A 16,133-nucleotide genomic window follows, 5' to 3' on the forward strand; every position below is an offset into this window, starting at 1 on the left:
TAAAAGAATTAAGAACCAAGATCCCCCCCAGCTGGTATAGCTCAGTGGTTGATCATTGACCCATGCACCAAGAGGTCGCCAGTTTGATTCCCAGTCAGGGCACATGCCCAGGTTGTGGGCCCAATCCCCTGTGGGGGGCATGCAGGAGGTGGCCAATTAATATTCTCTCTCATCAATGTTTCTGTCTCCTTCTCTCTTTCTCTCTAAAATCAGTGAAGGAAAAAAAATTTTTTTTTAAAAAAAGAACCAAGAGCCCTGGCCGGTTTGGCTCAGCGGTTGGAGCGTCGGCCTGCAGTCCGGAGAGATCCAGGTTCGATTCCCGCTAAGGGCATGTGCCTCGGTTGCAGTTTGTCCCCGGCCCTGGTCGGTCGTGCAGGTGGCAGCCATTCGATGTGTCCCTTCACATCGATGTTTCTCTCTCTCTCTCTTCCTCTCTCTCCCTCCCACTCTATCTGAACAAAAAACGGAAAAATGTCCTCGGGTGAGGATAAAAAAAAAAAAAAAGAACCAAGATCCTTGAGGGAGAGATGTGGTAGGGAGTTAAACAGACATGAGCAGAGCAAGGACAATGGGCCAGCTCATCCCAAACTAACCCCCTGAACCTGTCCTCAAGTCCCCCTTTCCTCTGACTTCTTAGTGAGCCAAAGCAGTCCAAGCAAGGGTCATTTCCCTCCGTTAATCTCTTTCCTGTTGCCTCTTCTATCCTAGGCCCTTCCTTGTTTCACTGTCCCCAACTTTGATAAACATACTCTAAAGAAAAAGAAAAAGAAAGGCAACAGGAAGTTGAAAGAACAATAAGAAGACTGGAAATTACAGACCCATCTACAAGGAATGACCACTACTCAAGGCCATATTTCTACCTTTAGAAATGTGGGCCCACTGTTGCTAGTTTCGAGCTTGAAATCTGAAACTTTATTGAAAATGTCTAATATTTAACACAGAGTGGTCTTTAAAAAATAAAAAGTCTTATAGTCAGATATAGCTGTGGGCATCCAATTTTCAATCTCTGGCAAAGATATATGTACCAAAATGTTCACTGCAGCAGTTAAGTGTATAGCAAGACTGGAAACAATCTAAAATTCCAGCAATTAAAGTTAGAATAAATTGAATGCTCTTAAATGATGTTATCTACATAAAAAACACAAACACATACCCAGACACAGATATGGAATCAACTCAAAGGTAGATAATTAAATAAGAAATTAAACGGAAAAAAAGGGGGGCCTATACTATGCTCTCATTTGATATAAAACGGGAGCGGGGCAATAAAACAATGTGAAGTAAAAAAATTTTTTTTAATTAAAAAATAAATAAAACAATGTGAAGTAGAAATAAAAAGGATAGGGTTGGGCCTGGTTGGTGTGGCTCAGTGGTTGAGCATCGACCCATGCCCAAAGAGGTCGCCGGTTTTGATTCCCAGTCAGTACGCATGCCCAGGTTGTGGGCCTGATCCTCAGTGTGGGGCATGCAGGAGGCAGCCAATCGTTCTCTCTTTTTTTTTATCCTCACCCAAGGACATTTTTCCATTTTTTGTTTAGGTAGAGTGGGAGGGAGAGAGAGAGAAACATTGACGTGAAGGAATCACATTGAATGGCTACCACCATACAACCACCCAGGGCCGGGGACAAAATGCAACCGAGGTATATGTCATTAGTAGGAACCAAACCTGGGTCTCTCTGGACAGCAGGCCAACGCTCTAACCACTGAGCAAAACCAACCAGGGCCAATCGTTCGCTCTCATCGATGTTTCTCTCTCTCTCTTCCTCTCCCTTTCTCTCTCTAAAAAACCAATAAAGACAAAGAAAAAAATCAATAAAGAAAAATATATATATATATTTTAAAAGGGTAGAGTTGGGCCCTGGCCGGTTTGGCTCAGCAGTTGGAGCGTCAGCCGATGGTCCAGAGAGACCTGAGTTCAGTTCCCGCTAAGGGCACGTACCTCGGTTGCAGTTTGTCTCCGCCCCAGTTGGGTTCGTGTGAGTGGCAACTGTCTATGTGTCTCTCTCACATCGATGTTTCTCTCTCTCTTCCTTTCTCTCTTTCTCTCACTCTATGCAAAAATGTCCTCGGATGCGGATAAAAAAAAGGGGGTAGAGTTGGGGTGCAGAATAGCTCTGGAAACTTACAAAAGAATCTGGTAGCCTAGTTGCCTTTGGAGAGGAAGCTGAGAATCTTGAGATGAGAGTAGAACCTTACTTTTTACTGACCATCCTATTAAAAATGTTACAATTTTTCCCAAGTACATGTGTTACTTTCAGCTTTTAAAAAGTTAGTAAACTTTTGAGAAATAATAGTAACAAAACAACAATAGCAAGGTACTTTGAATATGGCCTAGAAATGCCAGAAAGGGGATATGTGCTTTCCACAACTAGAAGTAGAGAAAATCAGCTCTGGCCAGGTGGCTTAGTTGGTTGGAGCATCATCCCATATACCAAAAGGTTACAGGTTGATTCCAGGTCTGGGTACATACCTAGGTTTGGGTTTGAGCCTGTGGAGTGCATATAGGAGGCACTATATTTCTTTCACATCAATATTTCTCTCTTTCAAATCAATAAAAACATATCCTTAAGTAAGGATTTTTTAAAAAGAAGTGGAAAAAATCAGTGGATTTTCTTTCATTTCCTTTGAATTTCCCCCCTCTAGTCCCTTCTCATTGTTTCTTATTTCTGGTTTGTCAACATCTGTTCTCTTCACCTCACAATCCTGGTGCCCATATCTCCCTTCTCCTTCTCAAAAAAGAAGAGCTGCCCTGGCCAGTTTGGCTTAGCGGTTGGAACGTCAGCCCTTGGACCAGAGTCATGGGTTTGATTCTGGTCAAGGGCACATACCTCTGTTGTGGTTCGGTCCCTGGTCCTGGTTGGGGGCAGCCAGTAAATGTGTCTCCCTCACATCGATATTTCTGTCTCCCTCTCTCCCTCCCACTCTGTCTGAAGATAAATGGAAGAGTATCCTTGGATGAGAATTAAAAAAAAAAAAAGCTGATGAATAAATGAAAACAAAGAGTGACTAGAAAGAAACATTATACTGGTCTCCAAATCCAAGACACTGGAAAAGCAGGCCTTGGCCTAGGATTTTCCAATAAAATTAGAAGCTAGCTCTAAAATATAGGAAGAATTCCTATAGGAAGCATTTATTTCATATACCTGCCCCACGGACAAGTCATAGATGTAACACAGCCAACTAAAAACACTCCTTCCCTGTTCTTCAAGCACCTCAATCCCTAAGCCCTGTGGGCCATATCTCAGAAACATCTCTCAAATCCATTCCCTTTTTTAGCCCTGCCTCATTTCCTCCTCCTTTCAGGCTCCTGAATGGGAATTCAGGCTCAGGAACTCCTGAATTTTCATCCTAAACCTTTTATAATTCTGTATCTCTGTAAAACTACAATGTCTGCCAAAAATCCATTGAGTTAAGAGCACAGACGCAAGCCACTCTGCCTGATTTTGAATCCTGACAAGTTTTCTTCATCTGCAAAATGGGAATAGCCCTCGCCGGTTTGGCTCAGCGGTTAGAGCATCAGCCTGCGGTCCCGAGAGACCCGGGTTCGGTTCCCGCTAAGGGCATGTACCTCGGTTGCAGTTTGTCCCCAGCCCTGATTGGTAGTGTGGGTGGCGGCCACTCGATGTGTCCCTTTCACGTCGATGTTTCTCTCTCTCTCTCTCTTCCTCTCTCTCCCTCCCACTCTACCTGAACAAAAAAATGGAAAAATGTCCTCAGGTGAGGATAAAAAAAAAAAAAAGGGAATAATAGTACCTAACTTACAGAGTTGCTGTGAAGATTACACATTATAAATGTAAAGCACTTAGTGCCTGGCACATAATAAATGCTGTGTTAGCTGATATTACTTACCAACTGAAAAACTATCATCCTGAGACCCAGCCCAGACTTAGCTCATTTTCCCAGTGACACTGTCACTCCTTCCTTTGTTCCCCCACTGTTTGATCCATGTCTCTATTTTTACTGTACATAACCTATTCACATGTCTGCTCCATTAAATCTTGGAGGTTATAAAGGGCAGGGACTCTTATCTACCTTTGTAGCTTCAGCACCCAGAATCCGTACTTCCTCAATGAACAATTTTACAGAATGTCATTCTGGGATACCTATAATTCCCAAATGGAACTTTCTAATTATGTATCTAAGTACATTCCCTTCCCAGCTCCTCTCTGCCATCTACTTGGTAAATGACTTTTTCATTTTTTTCCACTTATATTTTTCACACTCAAGGCACAAGTGTTAGTTGAAAAACTGAAATGTCACTTTTCCTGTGAAGTCTTTTTTTTTCATCAAAATTACTTTATTTTATAGTGAGTAGATTAGTTTCCTATTGCTGATGTAACATATTACCACACATTTTGTGGCTTACAATCCCACAAATTTATTCTCTTACAATTCTAGAGGTTAGAAGTCTGGGATGAGTGTTATGGAACTAAAATCAAAGTGTTAGAAGGGTTGGTTCCTTCTGGAGACTCTAGGAAATAATCTTTTTCCTTGCCTTTTCCAGTTTTGCATTCCTTTGCAGCCCGTATTCCTTTGCTGTTGGCCCCATTCCATCTTCAACACCAGCAATGGCCTGTCCAGGCTCTCACGTCACATCTCTCTGACTGTGAAGTCATCTTTGACACCTCCTTCCCTTCCGAGTTATTTCTAGGTTTATATACCGTGGCATTTTGTATCATCTGTCTTTATTAAGGCGTTCTCCTAGATGTCTTTTTCCTCTACTCAACAGAACTTTGAGAACATGATGTGTAGTACTGTGCATGGCAGAGTGAAGCAGTGGCTCTCAATTCTAGCTGTGCATCAGAATCACAGTTTCTTAAAAATACTGATTTGTAGAACCCCATCCTTACCAAGTCTTATTCAGTAGATCTGGGGCAAAGTCATAAATTACTCTCTGATAGTGATGGGCAGCCAGGGCTGAGAACCTCTATAGCAGATATGAAAACTTATGCTAAAGACATATCCATTCATTAAAGAGAAGACAGTAAAGATTCATTCCACTAAACCTGAAACAATTTTGAAGGTTCCTCCCACTTAAAAAACATAGAGGCCGGTTTGGCTCGGCAGTTAGAGTGTCAGCCCGCGGACCAGAAAGACCTGGGTTCAGTTCCCGCTAAGAGCACGTACCTCAGTTGCAGTTTGTCCCCAGCCCCTGTTGGGCTTGTGTGGGTGGCAACCAGTCAATGTGTCTCTCTCGCATTGATGTCTCTCACTCTCTCTCTTCCTCCCTCTCTCCCTCCCGCTCTAAAGATAAGTGAAAAAAAAAAAAAAAAGGCCTCCGATGAGAATAAAAAATAAATAAAATAAAATAAGAAACATAGAGGCAATATGGTATCTTGCTCACTGACACTCTGGACCCCTACTATAAAACTGATACACATTAAAGAGTCTATGGAAGGGCAGCAAAAGTAGCAGAATGTGCGGGGCCCAACCAAGGTAATGGCACAGGTGAACAGAGAGCAGGACAAACAGCTTTATTTGTACTGAGAGTTAGAGAATGAAGGGAGGAACTGAGACAGCATACTGAGCTGAGGAGTACAGATTAGGTTTCACAATGGCAGAACTCATCAACAAATGGACTCCACTTCCCAGCAGCCTTGCAGTTAGTGCAATCAATTAAAGGCATGCTGGGAAATGTATTTGCCATTAAATCACCCAAGTGTGCCACAATTTTTTTTTAAAAAGGTACAATTTGTTCTGTGGTTTTTTTCTCTCATAATTAAGTTTCCACAACACCACCCCAACTACAAATATTACAAAAGAAAGTAAAAAAAAGAAAATCACATTTTCTAGATCTTAGATATATCTTCAGCATTTAGCTCACAGGTTTCACCACCTTCAAAAAATACTTCTCCTGTAAAACTCATCAGCTAAAAGTTCTATGCAAGCACTGAGAAGATGGCCTTTGCTAGCCCATGGCAATTCATTTCCCATTTCCTCTAACCAATTAGGTGTGGACAGCAGAGTGAGGCTCAGATTGGGGGAGAGGGAGAGAGGGACACAAGGGCTAATTTTCTCCAGTGCAAGATGGCATCTGAAGCTTGATGGGAGAGCAGAACTGGAGAGACTTGAGGGAAGGGTCCAGACCCTGTATTCAGTCAGAGTCACTGCTGGAGGAGGAGGAGGAATGCTGCAAGGGGAAAGGAGATAGCATCAGATCTATATGACATTTGATCACTCCATGGGACATTAAACCATCCTAATTCATTGCACAGCATTTAACATTCTGCATTTGGAGCAAGCTTCTCAACTTTCTTTAACAGAGCCAGTGCCTAGGCAAGGAATTATAGGCACAAGCATAGTATAGTGCTAGGAAATAGCTGCTTCTCTATAGATGATTATGGATTAGCTGCAAGGAAAGTTCCTAGTGGCTGTGAATCTAAGAAAAGTGAGTAGAAACAGCAGCTATGTGTGCATCTATCTCTACTTTTCCCTAAGCCCCAACTGGGATAAAGTGAAGAAGGTAAGTGAAGAAGGTGGGAGAGAAGGTTGGGAGACTCCTAGTCAAGGTTCTTTTTTTTTTTTAATAAATTTTTAATTTTTTTCTTTATTATTTTTTTAGAGGAAGAGGGAGAGAGAGAAACATCAATGAGAGAGAACATTGATTGACCACGTCCTGTATGCCCCCCACTGGGAATTTGGCCCACAACCTGGGCATGTGCCCTAATAGGGAATCAAACCGACGACCTCTTGGTGCATGGGTCAACACTCAACCACTGAGCCACATCCAACCACTGAGCCACACCAGCAGGACAGTAGTCAAGGTTCTTTACATGCATACTCCCATGAACAACTGTCATTAAAAATATTTTTGAAGGCCCTGGCCAGTTTGGCTCAGCGGTTAGAGTGTCAGCCTGCAGTCCAGAGAGACCTGGGTTCGGTTCCGGCTAAGGGCATGTACCTCGGTTGCAGTTTGTCCCTGGCCCTGTTCGGTCGTGTGGGTGGCAACCACTCGATGTGTCCCTCTCACGTCAATGTTTCTCTCTCTCTCTCTCCCTTCCTCTCTCTCCCTCCCACTCTATCTGAACAACAACAACAAAAATGTCCCCGGGTGAGGATAGAAAAATATATATACATATTTTTTTTAAGCCCTGGCCAGTTTGGCTCAGTGGTTGAGCGTCGGCCTGCAGACCAGAGAGTCCCAAGTTCGGTTCCTGATAGGGGCATGTACCACAAAAAAAAAAAATATATATATATATATATATTTTTGAAGCCCTGGTTGAGTAGCTCAGTTGGTTAGAGTGTCATTCCCATATGCTTAGGTTGTGGGTTTGATCCCCGGTCACGGCACATACAGGGGTCAACCAATGAATACATAAATAAGTGAAACAACAAACAGATGTTTCTCTCTCTCTCTCAAATAAAACAACAACAACAACAAAAAGCTCTGGCCAGTTTGGCTCAGCGGTAGAGCGTCAGCCCAAGGACCAATGACTCATGGGTTCGATTCTGGCCAAGGGCACATACCTCGGTTGCGGTTCGTCCAGGCCCTGGTCAGGGTCGAACAGGAGGCAAACAGTCAATGTGTCCCTCTCATGTTGATGTTTCTCTCTCTTTCCCTTCCTCCCACTCTATCCAAAGATAAATAAAAAAATATACTCGGGTGAGGATTAAAAAATAAAAAAATATTTTTGAGCCCTGGTCAGTTAAACTCAGGTTGGAGCATCAGCCTGTGGACCAAAGGGTTGCGGGTTTGATTCTGGTCAAGGGCACATACCTGGGTTGCAGATTCGATCCCCGGCCCTAGACAGGGCACTTCCAGGAGGCAACCAATTGATGTGTACCTCTTACATTGATGTTTCTGTCTCTCCCTCCTCTCTCTCCCTTCCACTCTCTCTAAAAATCAATGGAAAAATATCCTTGGGTGAGGATTAACAAAAAAAAAAAAGAAAATATTTTTTTGTGCCCTTGCCAGGTAGCTCAGTTGGTTAGAATATTGTCCCAATACGTCAAGGTTGCTGGTTTGACTCCCCAGTCAGGGCAACAAGAAGCAACCTAGGAATGCAACAGATCGATGTTTTGCTCTCTCTCCCTTCCTCTCTCTCTCTCTAAGATAAATAAATAAAAGATTATTTATTTATTTTTGTTCAGATAGAGTGGGAGGGAGAGAGAGGTAGAGAGAGAGAGAGAGACAGAGAATGACATCGACGTGAAAGGGACACATCGAGTGGCTGCCACCCGCACGACCCAACCAGGGCCGGGGACACACTGCAACCAAGGTACGCGCCCTTAGCGGGAACCGAACCCGGATCTCTAGGGACTGCAGGCCGACGCCCTGGCCGGTTTGGCTCAGAGGTTAGAGCGTCGGCCTGCAGTCCTGAGAGACCCGGGTTCGGTTCCCGCTAAGGGCGCGTACCTTGGTTGCAGTGTGTCCCCGGCCCTGGTTGGGTCGTGCGGGTGGCAGCCACTCGATGTGTCCCTTTCACGTCGATGTTTCTCTCTCTCTCTCTCTCCCTCCCACTCTATCTGAACAAAATATCGAAAAATGTCTTCAGGTGAGGATAAAAAAAATAAAACATATTTGAGCCCTGGCCGGTTTGGCTCAGTGGTTAGAGTATTGGCCTGAGGACCAGAGAGACCTAGGTTTGGTTCCCGCTAAGGGCACATACTCTCAAAAAGACAAAAAATAAATAAAAATAAAAATAAAACATATTTGAGTCTCTCCAGGGTAATTTTCCCCCCAATTCAATCTCACCTTTCCTTTCTTTGGAATTCTACCAAAAATCCAGAACCAGGAATTAGTGCCCAAAACCGTAAGGAGATAAATACTAAGCAGTAAAATGTTAATTAAGGCTTCCTCAAGATCCAGGTTGGTTCAGTCCTTTCAGAGTTGTCCAGAGAACTACTTTTACCCTTGATAATTAACACTCCTGTAGAATGGGATACTTAGCCTTGGGGCATGAAACTTAAGTTTGGTTTGAGGCTGAGAATCACTAGTCCTCAATTGCCCCACTGGGTGGCAGGGCAAAAAGGCCTTGTAATTAACACAACACCCTGAAGGAGAGAAAGGAACTCCAGGAACTAGGGCCAGATTATTACTTGTTAATTATCATATAAGACTGTTTTATCAAAAGATGACCCTATTGTTCCTTGGCGGATGTGGTTCAATTGGTTGGAGCAGTGTCTCATATACCGAAAAGTTTCTGATTCAGTTCCCCAGTTGGGGCACATATGAAAAGCAATTAATCATTGTTCTTTCTTTCTCTCTCTCTCCCTCCCCTTCCCCTCTCTTTAAAATCAATAAGCATATCCTCTGGTGTGGGGTGGAAAAAAAAAAAAGACTGACTCTATTAATGGACATTTTGACCACCTAAGTGGGTATGTCCAATTTGTTAAAACATGCATTTGGCCCTGCCGATTTGGCTCAGCGGTTAGAGCATTGGCCTGCGGTCCCGACGAGAGACCCGGGTTCGGTTTCGTTTGCAGTTTGTCCCCGGCCCTGGTTGGTCGTGCAGGTAGCAGCCACTCAATGTGTCCCTTTCATATCAATGTTTCTCTCTCTCTCTCTCTCTCTCTCCCTCCCTCCTCCCCCCTCCCTCCCACTCTATCTGAACAAAAAATGGAAAAATGTCCTCAGGTGAGGATACAAACAAAAACAAAAACCATGCATCTGGGCCCTGGCCAGTTTGGCTCAGCGGTTAGAGCATTAGCCTGCGGTCGAGAGAGACCTGGGTTCGGTTCCCGCTAAGGGCACGTACCTCAGTTGCAGTTTGTCCCCAGCCCTGGTTGGTCATGCAGGTGGCAGCCACTCGATGTGTCCTTTCACGTCGATGTTTCTCTCTCTGTCTCTCTTCCTCTCCCTCCCTCCCACTCTATCTGAACAAAAAAATGGAAAAATGTCCTCGGGTGAGGATTAAAAAAACATGCATCTGGGAGTGAGGGAAAGGGGGCAAAAATTCTAGGAGAGAGAAAAGCAGACAAGAAGTGCTTTTGCTTCTGATATCCATTCTAAGGCTCCACCTAGCCCCTCACAGATAGAAAGCCAAATTGGCCTAATATTTCAAGATTATCAGATTCTTCCCAGTAGGAATCTTTTTTTTTTTTTTAATTTTATTTTTTCTTTACTGATTTGAGAAAGAGAGGATGGGATAGAGAGAGAGATAGAAACATCCATGAGAGACAACATAGATTGGCTGCCTCCTGCATGCCCCCCACTGGGGATCAGACCCACAACCTGGGCATGTGCCCTGACTGGGAATCAAACCTGCAACCTCTCAACCACTGAGCCACACCAGCCGGGCATCAGTGGGAAGCCTTTATAAAAAGGAAGATCCAGCCCTGGCCGGTTTGGCTCAGCGGTTGGAGCATCGGCCTGTGGACCACCAGAGAGTCCCGGGTTTGACCCTCACTAGAGGCACATACAAAAAAAAGAAAGAAAGAAAGAAAAATAATAATAAAAAAGTAAAGTAAGTAAGAACCATCTACCAGAGCAACACAATCACTGCCCCAGGTCCTCAGACTATGAATCCCCCTTGGCCACACCCTGCTTGCCTATTCTCTCTGAGGGAGCACCCCTTCCTAGCCAAGCTCCACAGGGCACTGACCTTGCCATGCTTGTGGTGTTTGTGCATCTTTTTATGAGCTTTCTTCATTTTCTTCCGCATCTTCTTGTCCATCACCATTCCTGGTCCTACAATGCCAGGAGCCAAGGGATTCACAGGAGGCATGCCAGGGGCAGGTGGTGGGTATGGAGGGGGGTAGGGACCTGATGGTTGGCATCCTGGATAAGCTGGTTGTGGTGCAGGATGAAGGGGCCCGACTGGGGGGAAAGCTGGATTCCCCTGGGGAGGTCCTGGGGCAGTGGGAAAGGGGCCTGGAGGAAAGACAGGATTGACAGGCGGTGGATGGACAGGATTAGAACCTCCAGGGTACCCGACATTAGGGGGATACGGATTTGGCCCTGGCTGCCCTGGTGAAAGAAGCAAAGAATAAATTAACATTAGGACTACCCAGAGCCTCTGACAACAAACAACAAAAAGAAGGGATTCAGTTCCTCAATACTTAAAGGGAAATGGGAAAGTGAAGAAGGATAATGGAAGGTAGGGGAAACAAAACCACATATAAAGAGAAAAGGTCATGTCCTTCTCAGGGTGGGAAGAGAGGGAGACGTGAACTCTAACAAAAGACAAGGACATGGGTCAGCTATAGGCTAAGGACTTGGCTTTTGCAGGTGAGGGAAGAGGTGGAGGAAAAACAGAAACTTCTTGTTGTGGGGTCCATTTGAAAAGGGGTTGGGTGTGGAAGAAGAGAGCACCCCCAAACACCTACCAGCATTGGGATTCCACATTGTCAGGTGTTTCTTCCAGCCTGAGGTGAAAGAAACGGAGGCAAAAAGTTGACCGCCCAGAAGTGGGAAGGGGATTTAGAGACTGAGCCCCACCCCAACGCCTCCAGCTCTGCGGTAGGCTCTGACTTCCACAAAACAAATGTTTCTTTTCACCGTACCTTCGCCCTCAATAACTATTTTATTCTTAGTACCCTAAACCACAGGGACCTAGCTCCCAGGGCCACTCCACCTTCCACTACCTCCGGCCACAGATGGAGGTCTCTAACCCTGCAAGAGAGGCAGGATCCGCGAATCTCGCTAACCCCATCACTCACCTCTCTTTCTGTGACTGAGTCCGTGACTTTAACCACCCACAGATTAAGTAAGGATTTTAAACAACTTTATCATTCCCCGGGGAGGAGGACAGGGGATAGTACCCCTACCCCTGACTAAGAGAAGGACCCTCCTCGAGGCCAAACCGGAAAGGTGTAGGCGAAACCAGGAAGGTGGCTCAGAAGAAATCCTCAAATGCTTACATATGTAGGCCCACACCCTTGCCCATTAAAAAGGACAAATAGAGACCCTGGCTCCCAGCTGCGAAGCGACCCCTGACCCAGGAACGGGAAAGGGAGAAAACTGGGGAATCCAGACTCCCGGTCACCTTTATACCACCGCCTAGGCTCCACTGGTTCTCGGTCTCTGCTCTCACTTCCTGGTCACCCCCGCCCCGGCTTCGGCACCCGCCTCTGCTACCACCTAATTGGTAATTATGTGGTCGTTCGGCATTATGATTGGAAAACATGCTCGTCAATCAGGCAACGGTTGCAGTAGGGGCGGAGCCGGGACCTTTTAGGTCTAGGCTGGTGCAAAGAGGTAGGCGGGCCGGAAATCCCTAGGTGTAGGGCTAGGAGAGACCGGTTAGGAGAGGGCGAAGCCAGTTTCTGGGCAAGTCCCTTAAGGTATAGAGAGGAAATTCAGCACCTCCTGAGTTTCTCATGCAGTGGGTGCAATACCTTATAATGTGAATACAGTACACCGTGATAAGTCTCAGCGCCAAGCCTCAATATTGCCACCTCCCTCCTAGTCTCTGTGGGAAGTAAAGAAACATTCTTAGCCACGCCGGTGTGGCTCGGTGTAATCAGCATCTTCCCATGGACTGAGAGTTCCCGATTCCATTCCCCGTGAGGGCACATTCCCGGGTTGCAAGGGCGATCCCAGGTAGGGGGCCTGCAAGAGGCAGCTGATAGTTTATTTCTAACATCCATGTTTCTCTCTCTCTCTCTAAAAAAATCAGGTAAAAAATATTAAAGAGAAAAGAAAGCCCAGTTGGTGTGGCTCAGTGGTTGAGCATTAATCCATGTGCCAAGAGGTGGCCAGTTCATTCCTGGTCAGGGCACATGCCCAGATTGTGGGCCAAATTCCCAGTGGCGGGCATGCAGTCCATGTTATCTCTCATGGATGTTTCTCTCTAACATTAATACAGAAAAAATATTTAATTAATAAATTTATTTTATATCTTCACCCAAGGACATTTTTCGATATTTTGTTCAGATAGAGTGGGGGGGGGGGAGAGAGAGAAACATCTATGTGAAAGGGACATGGTTTGGCTCAGCGGTTGGAGCGTCGTCCTGCGGTCCAGAGAGACCCGGGTTCGGTTCCCACTAAGGACATGTACCTCGGTTGCAGTTTGTCCCCGGCCCTGGTTGGGTCGTGCGGGAGGCAGCCACTCGATGTGTCCCTTTCACGTCGATGTTTCTCTATCTCTCTCTTCCTCTCTCTCCCTCCCACTCTATCTGAACAAAAAATGGAAAAATGTCCTCGGGTGAGGATAATAAAAAAAAGAGAGAGAGAAGAAATACAGCCCTGGCCAGTTTGGCTCAGTGGTAGAGCATCGCCAGCAGACTAATGAGTCACGGGTTGGATTCCTGCCAAGGGCATGTACCTTGGTTAAGGTTCCTCCCCCACTCTGGTCAGGGTTGTGCAGGAGGCAACCAGTAAATTTGTCCCTCTCACATCGATGTTTTTCTCTCTCACCCTCTCCCTCCCTCCCACTCTAACTGAAGATAAATACAAAAATATCCTCGGGTGAGGATTTTAAAAAAAAGAAGAAATACAGGGTGTTCCTAATTCTCGGATGCCCCATGTTAATTGCATAGTGGTCAAATGCTTACATGTGTAGACACACTCCCTTGCCCATTAAAAATGGAGATCCTGACTCCCAGCAATTGAAATGTGCAAAACAGAAACCAAGGAGGTCATCCTTCTTGGTTCCTCTCCTTCGCGTCTCCCCAGCCTGCCTCCAACACCACTGCACTGTGGAATCCGGGCACTTATCTTCATCTTCCTTGCTCCCAACCTACCGTCATCTCTCAACTGGATTGCTGTAATGGTCTATTTTGCTCGTTTTTGTTTGCTTTTTAAAAAATATATTTTTATCGATTTTTATCCTCACCTGAAGATATTTTTTCATTGATTTTTAGATAGAATGTGAGAAGGGAGGGAGAGAGAGATATATCTATGTGAGGATTGGGGGCTTAATCCCCAGTAATGGGTGTGCCTTCCCACCACCCCAACCGTGCCAGGGATCCAACTGCAACCAAGGTACATGCCTTTGACCAGAATCCAACCTGTGACTCTTTGGTGTAGGGGGCCAGTACTCTAATCACTGAGCAAAACCAGCCAGGATGTTGTGTCTTGTTGTGTTTTGTTTTGTTTTAGAGAGGGAGGGAGGGAGAGAAACATCTATGAGAGAAAAACATCAATCGCCTACCTACTGCACACACCCTAGTTAGAGGATCAAGCCCAAAACCCAGGCATTGTGCCCTGACAGGAATCCAACTGGAGACCTCTTGGTGTTGTACCATGTGTCCACGTCTCTGGTTCTATTTTGTTCATCAGTTTATTGTGTTCATTCGATTCTACATATAAGTGAGTTCCTTTTTTACAGCTTCGTAGTATTCCATTATGTAAATGTACCGCAGCTTTTATTTTTTTCTTTATTGATTTTTTAGAGAGAGAAGAAGGGAGAGGGAGAGACGGACAGAAACATCGACGAGACGAGAGAGAACATCAAATGGCTGCCTCCTGCATGCCCCCCATTGGGGACATGCCCTGACCGTGAATAGAACCAGCAACCTCTTGGTGCATGGGTCAACACTCAACCACTGAGCCACACTGGCCAGGCTGTACCACAGCTTTTTTATCGACTCATCTACCGATGGACACTTGGGCTGTTACAGATTTTGGCTATTGTGAACAATGCTGCTATGAACAGAGGGGATGCATATATCCTTTCTGATTGGTGTTTCGGGATTCTTAAGATATATTCCCAGAAATGGGATTGCTGGACCAAAATGAAGTTCCATTTTGTTGTTGTTGTTGTTGTTGTTAATTCTCACCCAAGGATATTTTTTCCATTGATTTTTAGGGAGAGTGGAAGGGAGAGATATCAATGTGAGAGAGACACATCGATAGGTTGCCTTCCGCACAACCACAACCGGGCCTAGGGATCGAATCTGCAACCCAGGTACGTGCCCATGACCAGGAATCAAACCCATGACCCTTCCATGCGCAGGCCAACGCTCTAACTACTGAGCAAGGGCAAAAGGCAATTCCATTTTTAATTTTCTTAATATATTGTTATTGATTTTTTAGGGGTGGGGAGGGAGAGATAGAAACATCGATGAAAGAGAAACAGTGATTGGCTGCCTCCTGCACACAGGATACTGGCGATACATCCACAATTGGGTATGTGCCCTGACCCAGAATTGAACCTACAACCTCTTAGTGCATGGGACAATGCTCAACCAACTAAGTCACACCGGCCAGGCCCATTTTTAATTTTTTGACGAAACTCCATACTGTTTTCCACGATGGCTGCACCAGTCTGCATTCCCACCAACAGTGCACCAGGTTTCCCTTTTCTCCACATCTCTAGCACTTGTTGTTTGTTGATTTATTTTATTTATTTTTTATTTATTTAATCCTCACCCGAAAACATTTTTCCATTTTTTGTTCAGCTAGAGTGGGAGGGAGAGAGAGGAAAAGAGAGAGAAACATCGATGTGAAAGGGACACATTGAGTGGCTGCCACCCACATGACCAACCAGGGCCGGGGACAAACTACAACCGAGGTACGCACCCTTAGCGGGAATTGAACCCGGGTCTCTCTGGACTGCAGACAACGCTCTAACCGCTGAACCAAACCGGCCAAGGCTGTTTGTTGATTTATTGATGGTAGCCATACTGGCAGGTGTGAGGTGATATCTCATTGAAGTTTTAATTTGCATCTCTCAGATGACTAGATACCTTGAGCATTTTTTCATATTTCTATTGGCCATCTGTATGTCCTCTTTGGAGAACTGTTTATTCAGCTCCTTTGTCCATTTTTTAATTGGATTGTTTGTCTTCCTGGTGTTGAGCTGTATAAGTTCTTTACATATTTTGTAAATTAATCCCATATCAGATGTATCTTTGGCAAATATGTTTTCCTATGTCATGGGTTCCCTTTTCATTTTGTTGATGTTTTTTTTTTTTGCTGTGCAGAAGCTTTTATTTTGATGTAGCCCCCATGTTTATATTTTTTCCTTTGTTTCCCTTGCCTCAGGAGATATATCAACAAAAATATTGCTATGAGAGATGTCTGAGATTTTACTGCCTGTATCTTCTAGGGTTTTTATGGTTTTGCAACTTACATATAAGTCTATTCTGAGTTTATTCTTGTGTATGGTGCAAGTCAGTGGTCTAGTTTCATTTTTTTACATGTACCTGTCTAATTTTCCCCACACCTGGATTAAAATCCTGGCTTTGCCACTTATTGTAAGACCTTGAATAAGTTATTTAACCTCTTGGGCCATCAATTCCCTCAT

At 44.9% G+C, this 16,133-nt stretch overlaps 1 protein-coding gene across 4 annotated transcripts; it reads right to left on the reverse strand.

Moving 5' to 3' along the window:
- Positions 1-5,372: 5,372 nt before the first annotated feature.
- PRR13 (proline rich 13) lies at positions 5,373-12,002 on the reverse strand. Of its 4 annotated transcripts, none has more exons than XM_036253099.1 (4): positions 11,928-11,993; positions 11,269-11,307; positions 10,545-10,909; positions 5,373-6,130 (listed from the first exon to the last, which is right to left on the reverse strand). In XM_036253099.1, the coding sequence occupies exons 2-4, from the start codon at positions 11,285-11,287 to the stop codon at positions 6,095-6,097; spliced, it is 420 nt and encodes a 139-aa protein (XP_036108992.1). In that variant the 5' UTR covers positions 11,288-11,307; positions 11,928-11,993; the 3' UTR covers positions 5,373-6,094. The 4 variants fall into 4 exon arrangements, 2 of the variants coding, with proteins under 2 accessions (XP_036108992.1, XP_036108993.1); XM_036253100.1 differs by lacking the exon at positions 11,928-11,993 and adding an exon at positions 11,803-11,921; XR_004958409.1 differs by having other exon boundaries at positions 6,104-6,130; positions 10,545-10,630; positions 11,928-12,002.
- Positions 12,003-16,133: the final 4,131 nt, after the last annotated feature.

Source organism: Molossus molossus, unplaced genomic scaffold (assembly GCF_014108415.1).
Source record: "Molossus molossus isolate mMolMol1 unplaced genomic scaffold, mMolMol1.p scaffold_m16_p_10, whole genome shotgun sequence".
NCBI classification, from domain to species: Eukaryota; Metazoa; Chordata; class Mammalia; order Chiroptera; family Molossidae; genus Molossus; species Molossus molossus.

Coding starts and splice junctions, on each gene's coding strand:
- PRR13 (XM_036253099.1), bottom strand. Junction 6,131..10,544: donor AACACCACAAGCATGGCAAG/GTCAGTGCCCTG, acceptor TTCCCCTTGCAG/CATTCCTCCTCCTCCTCCAG.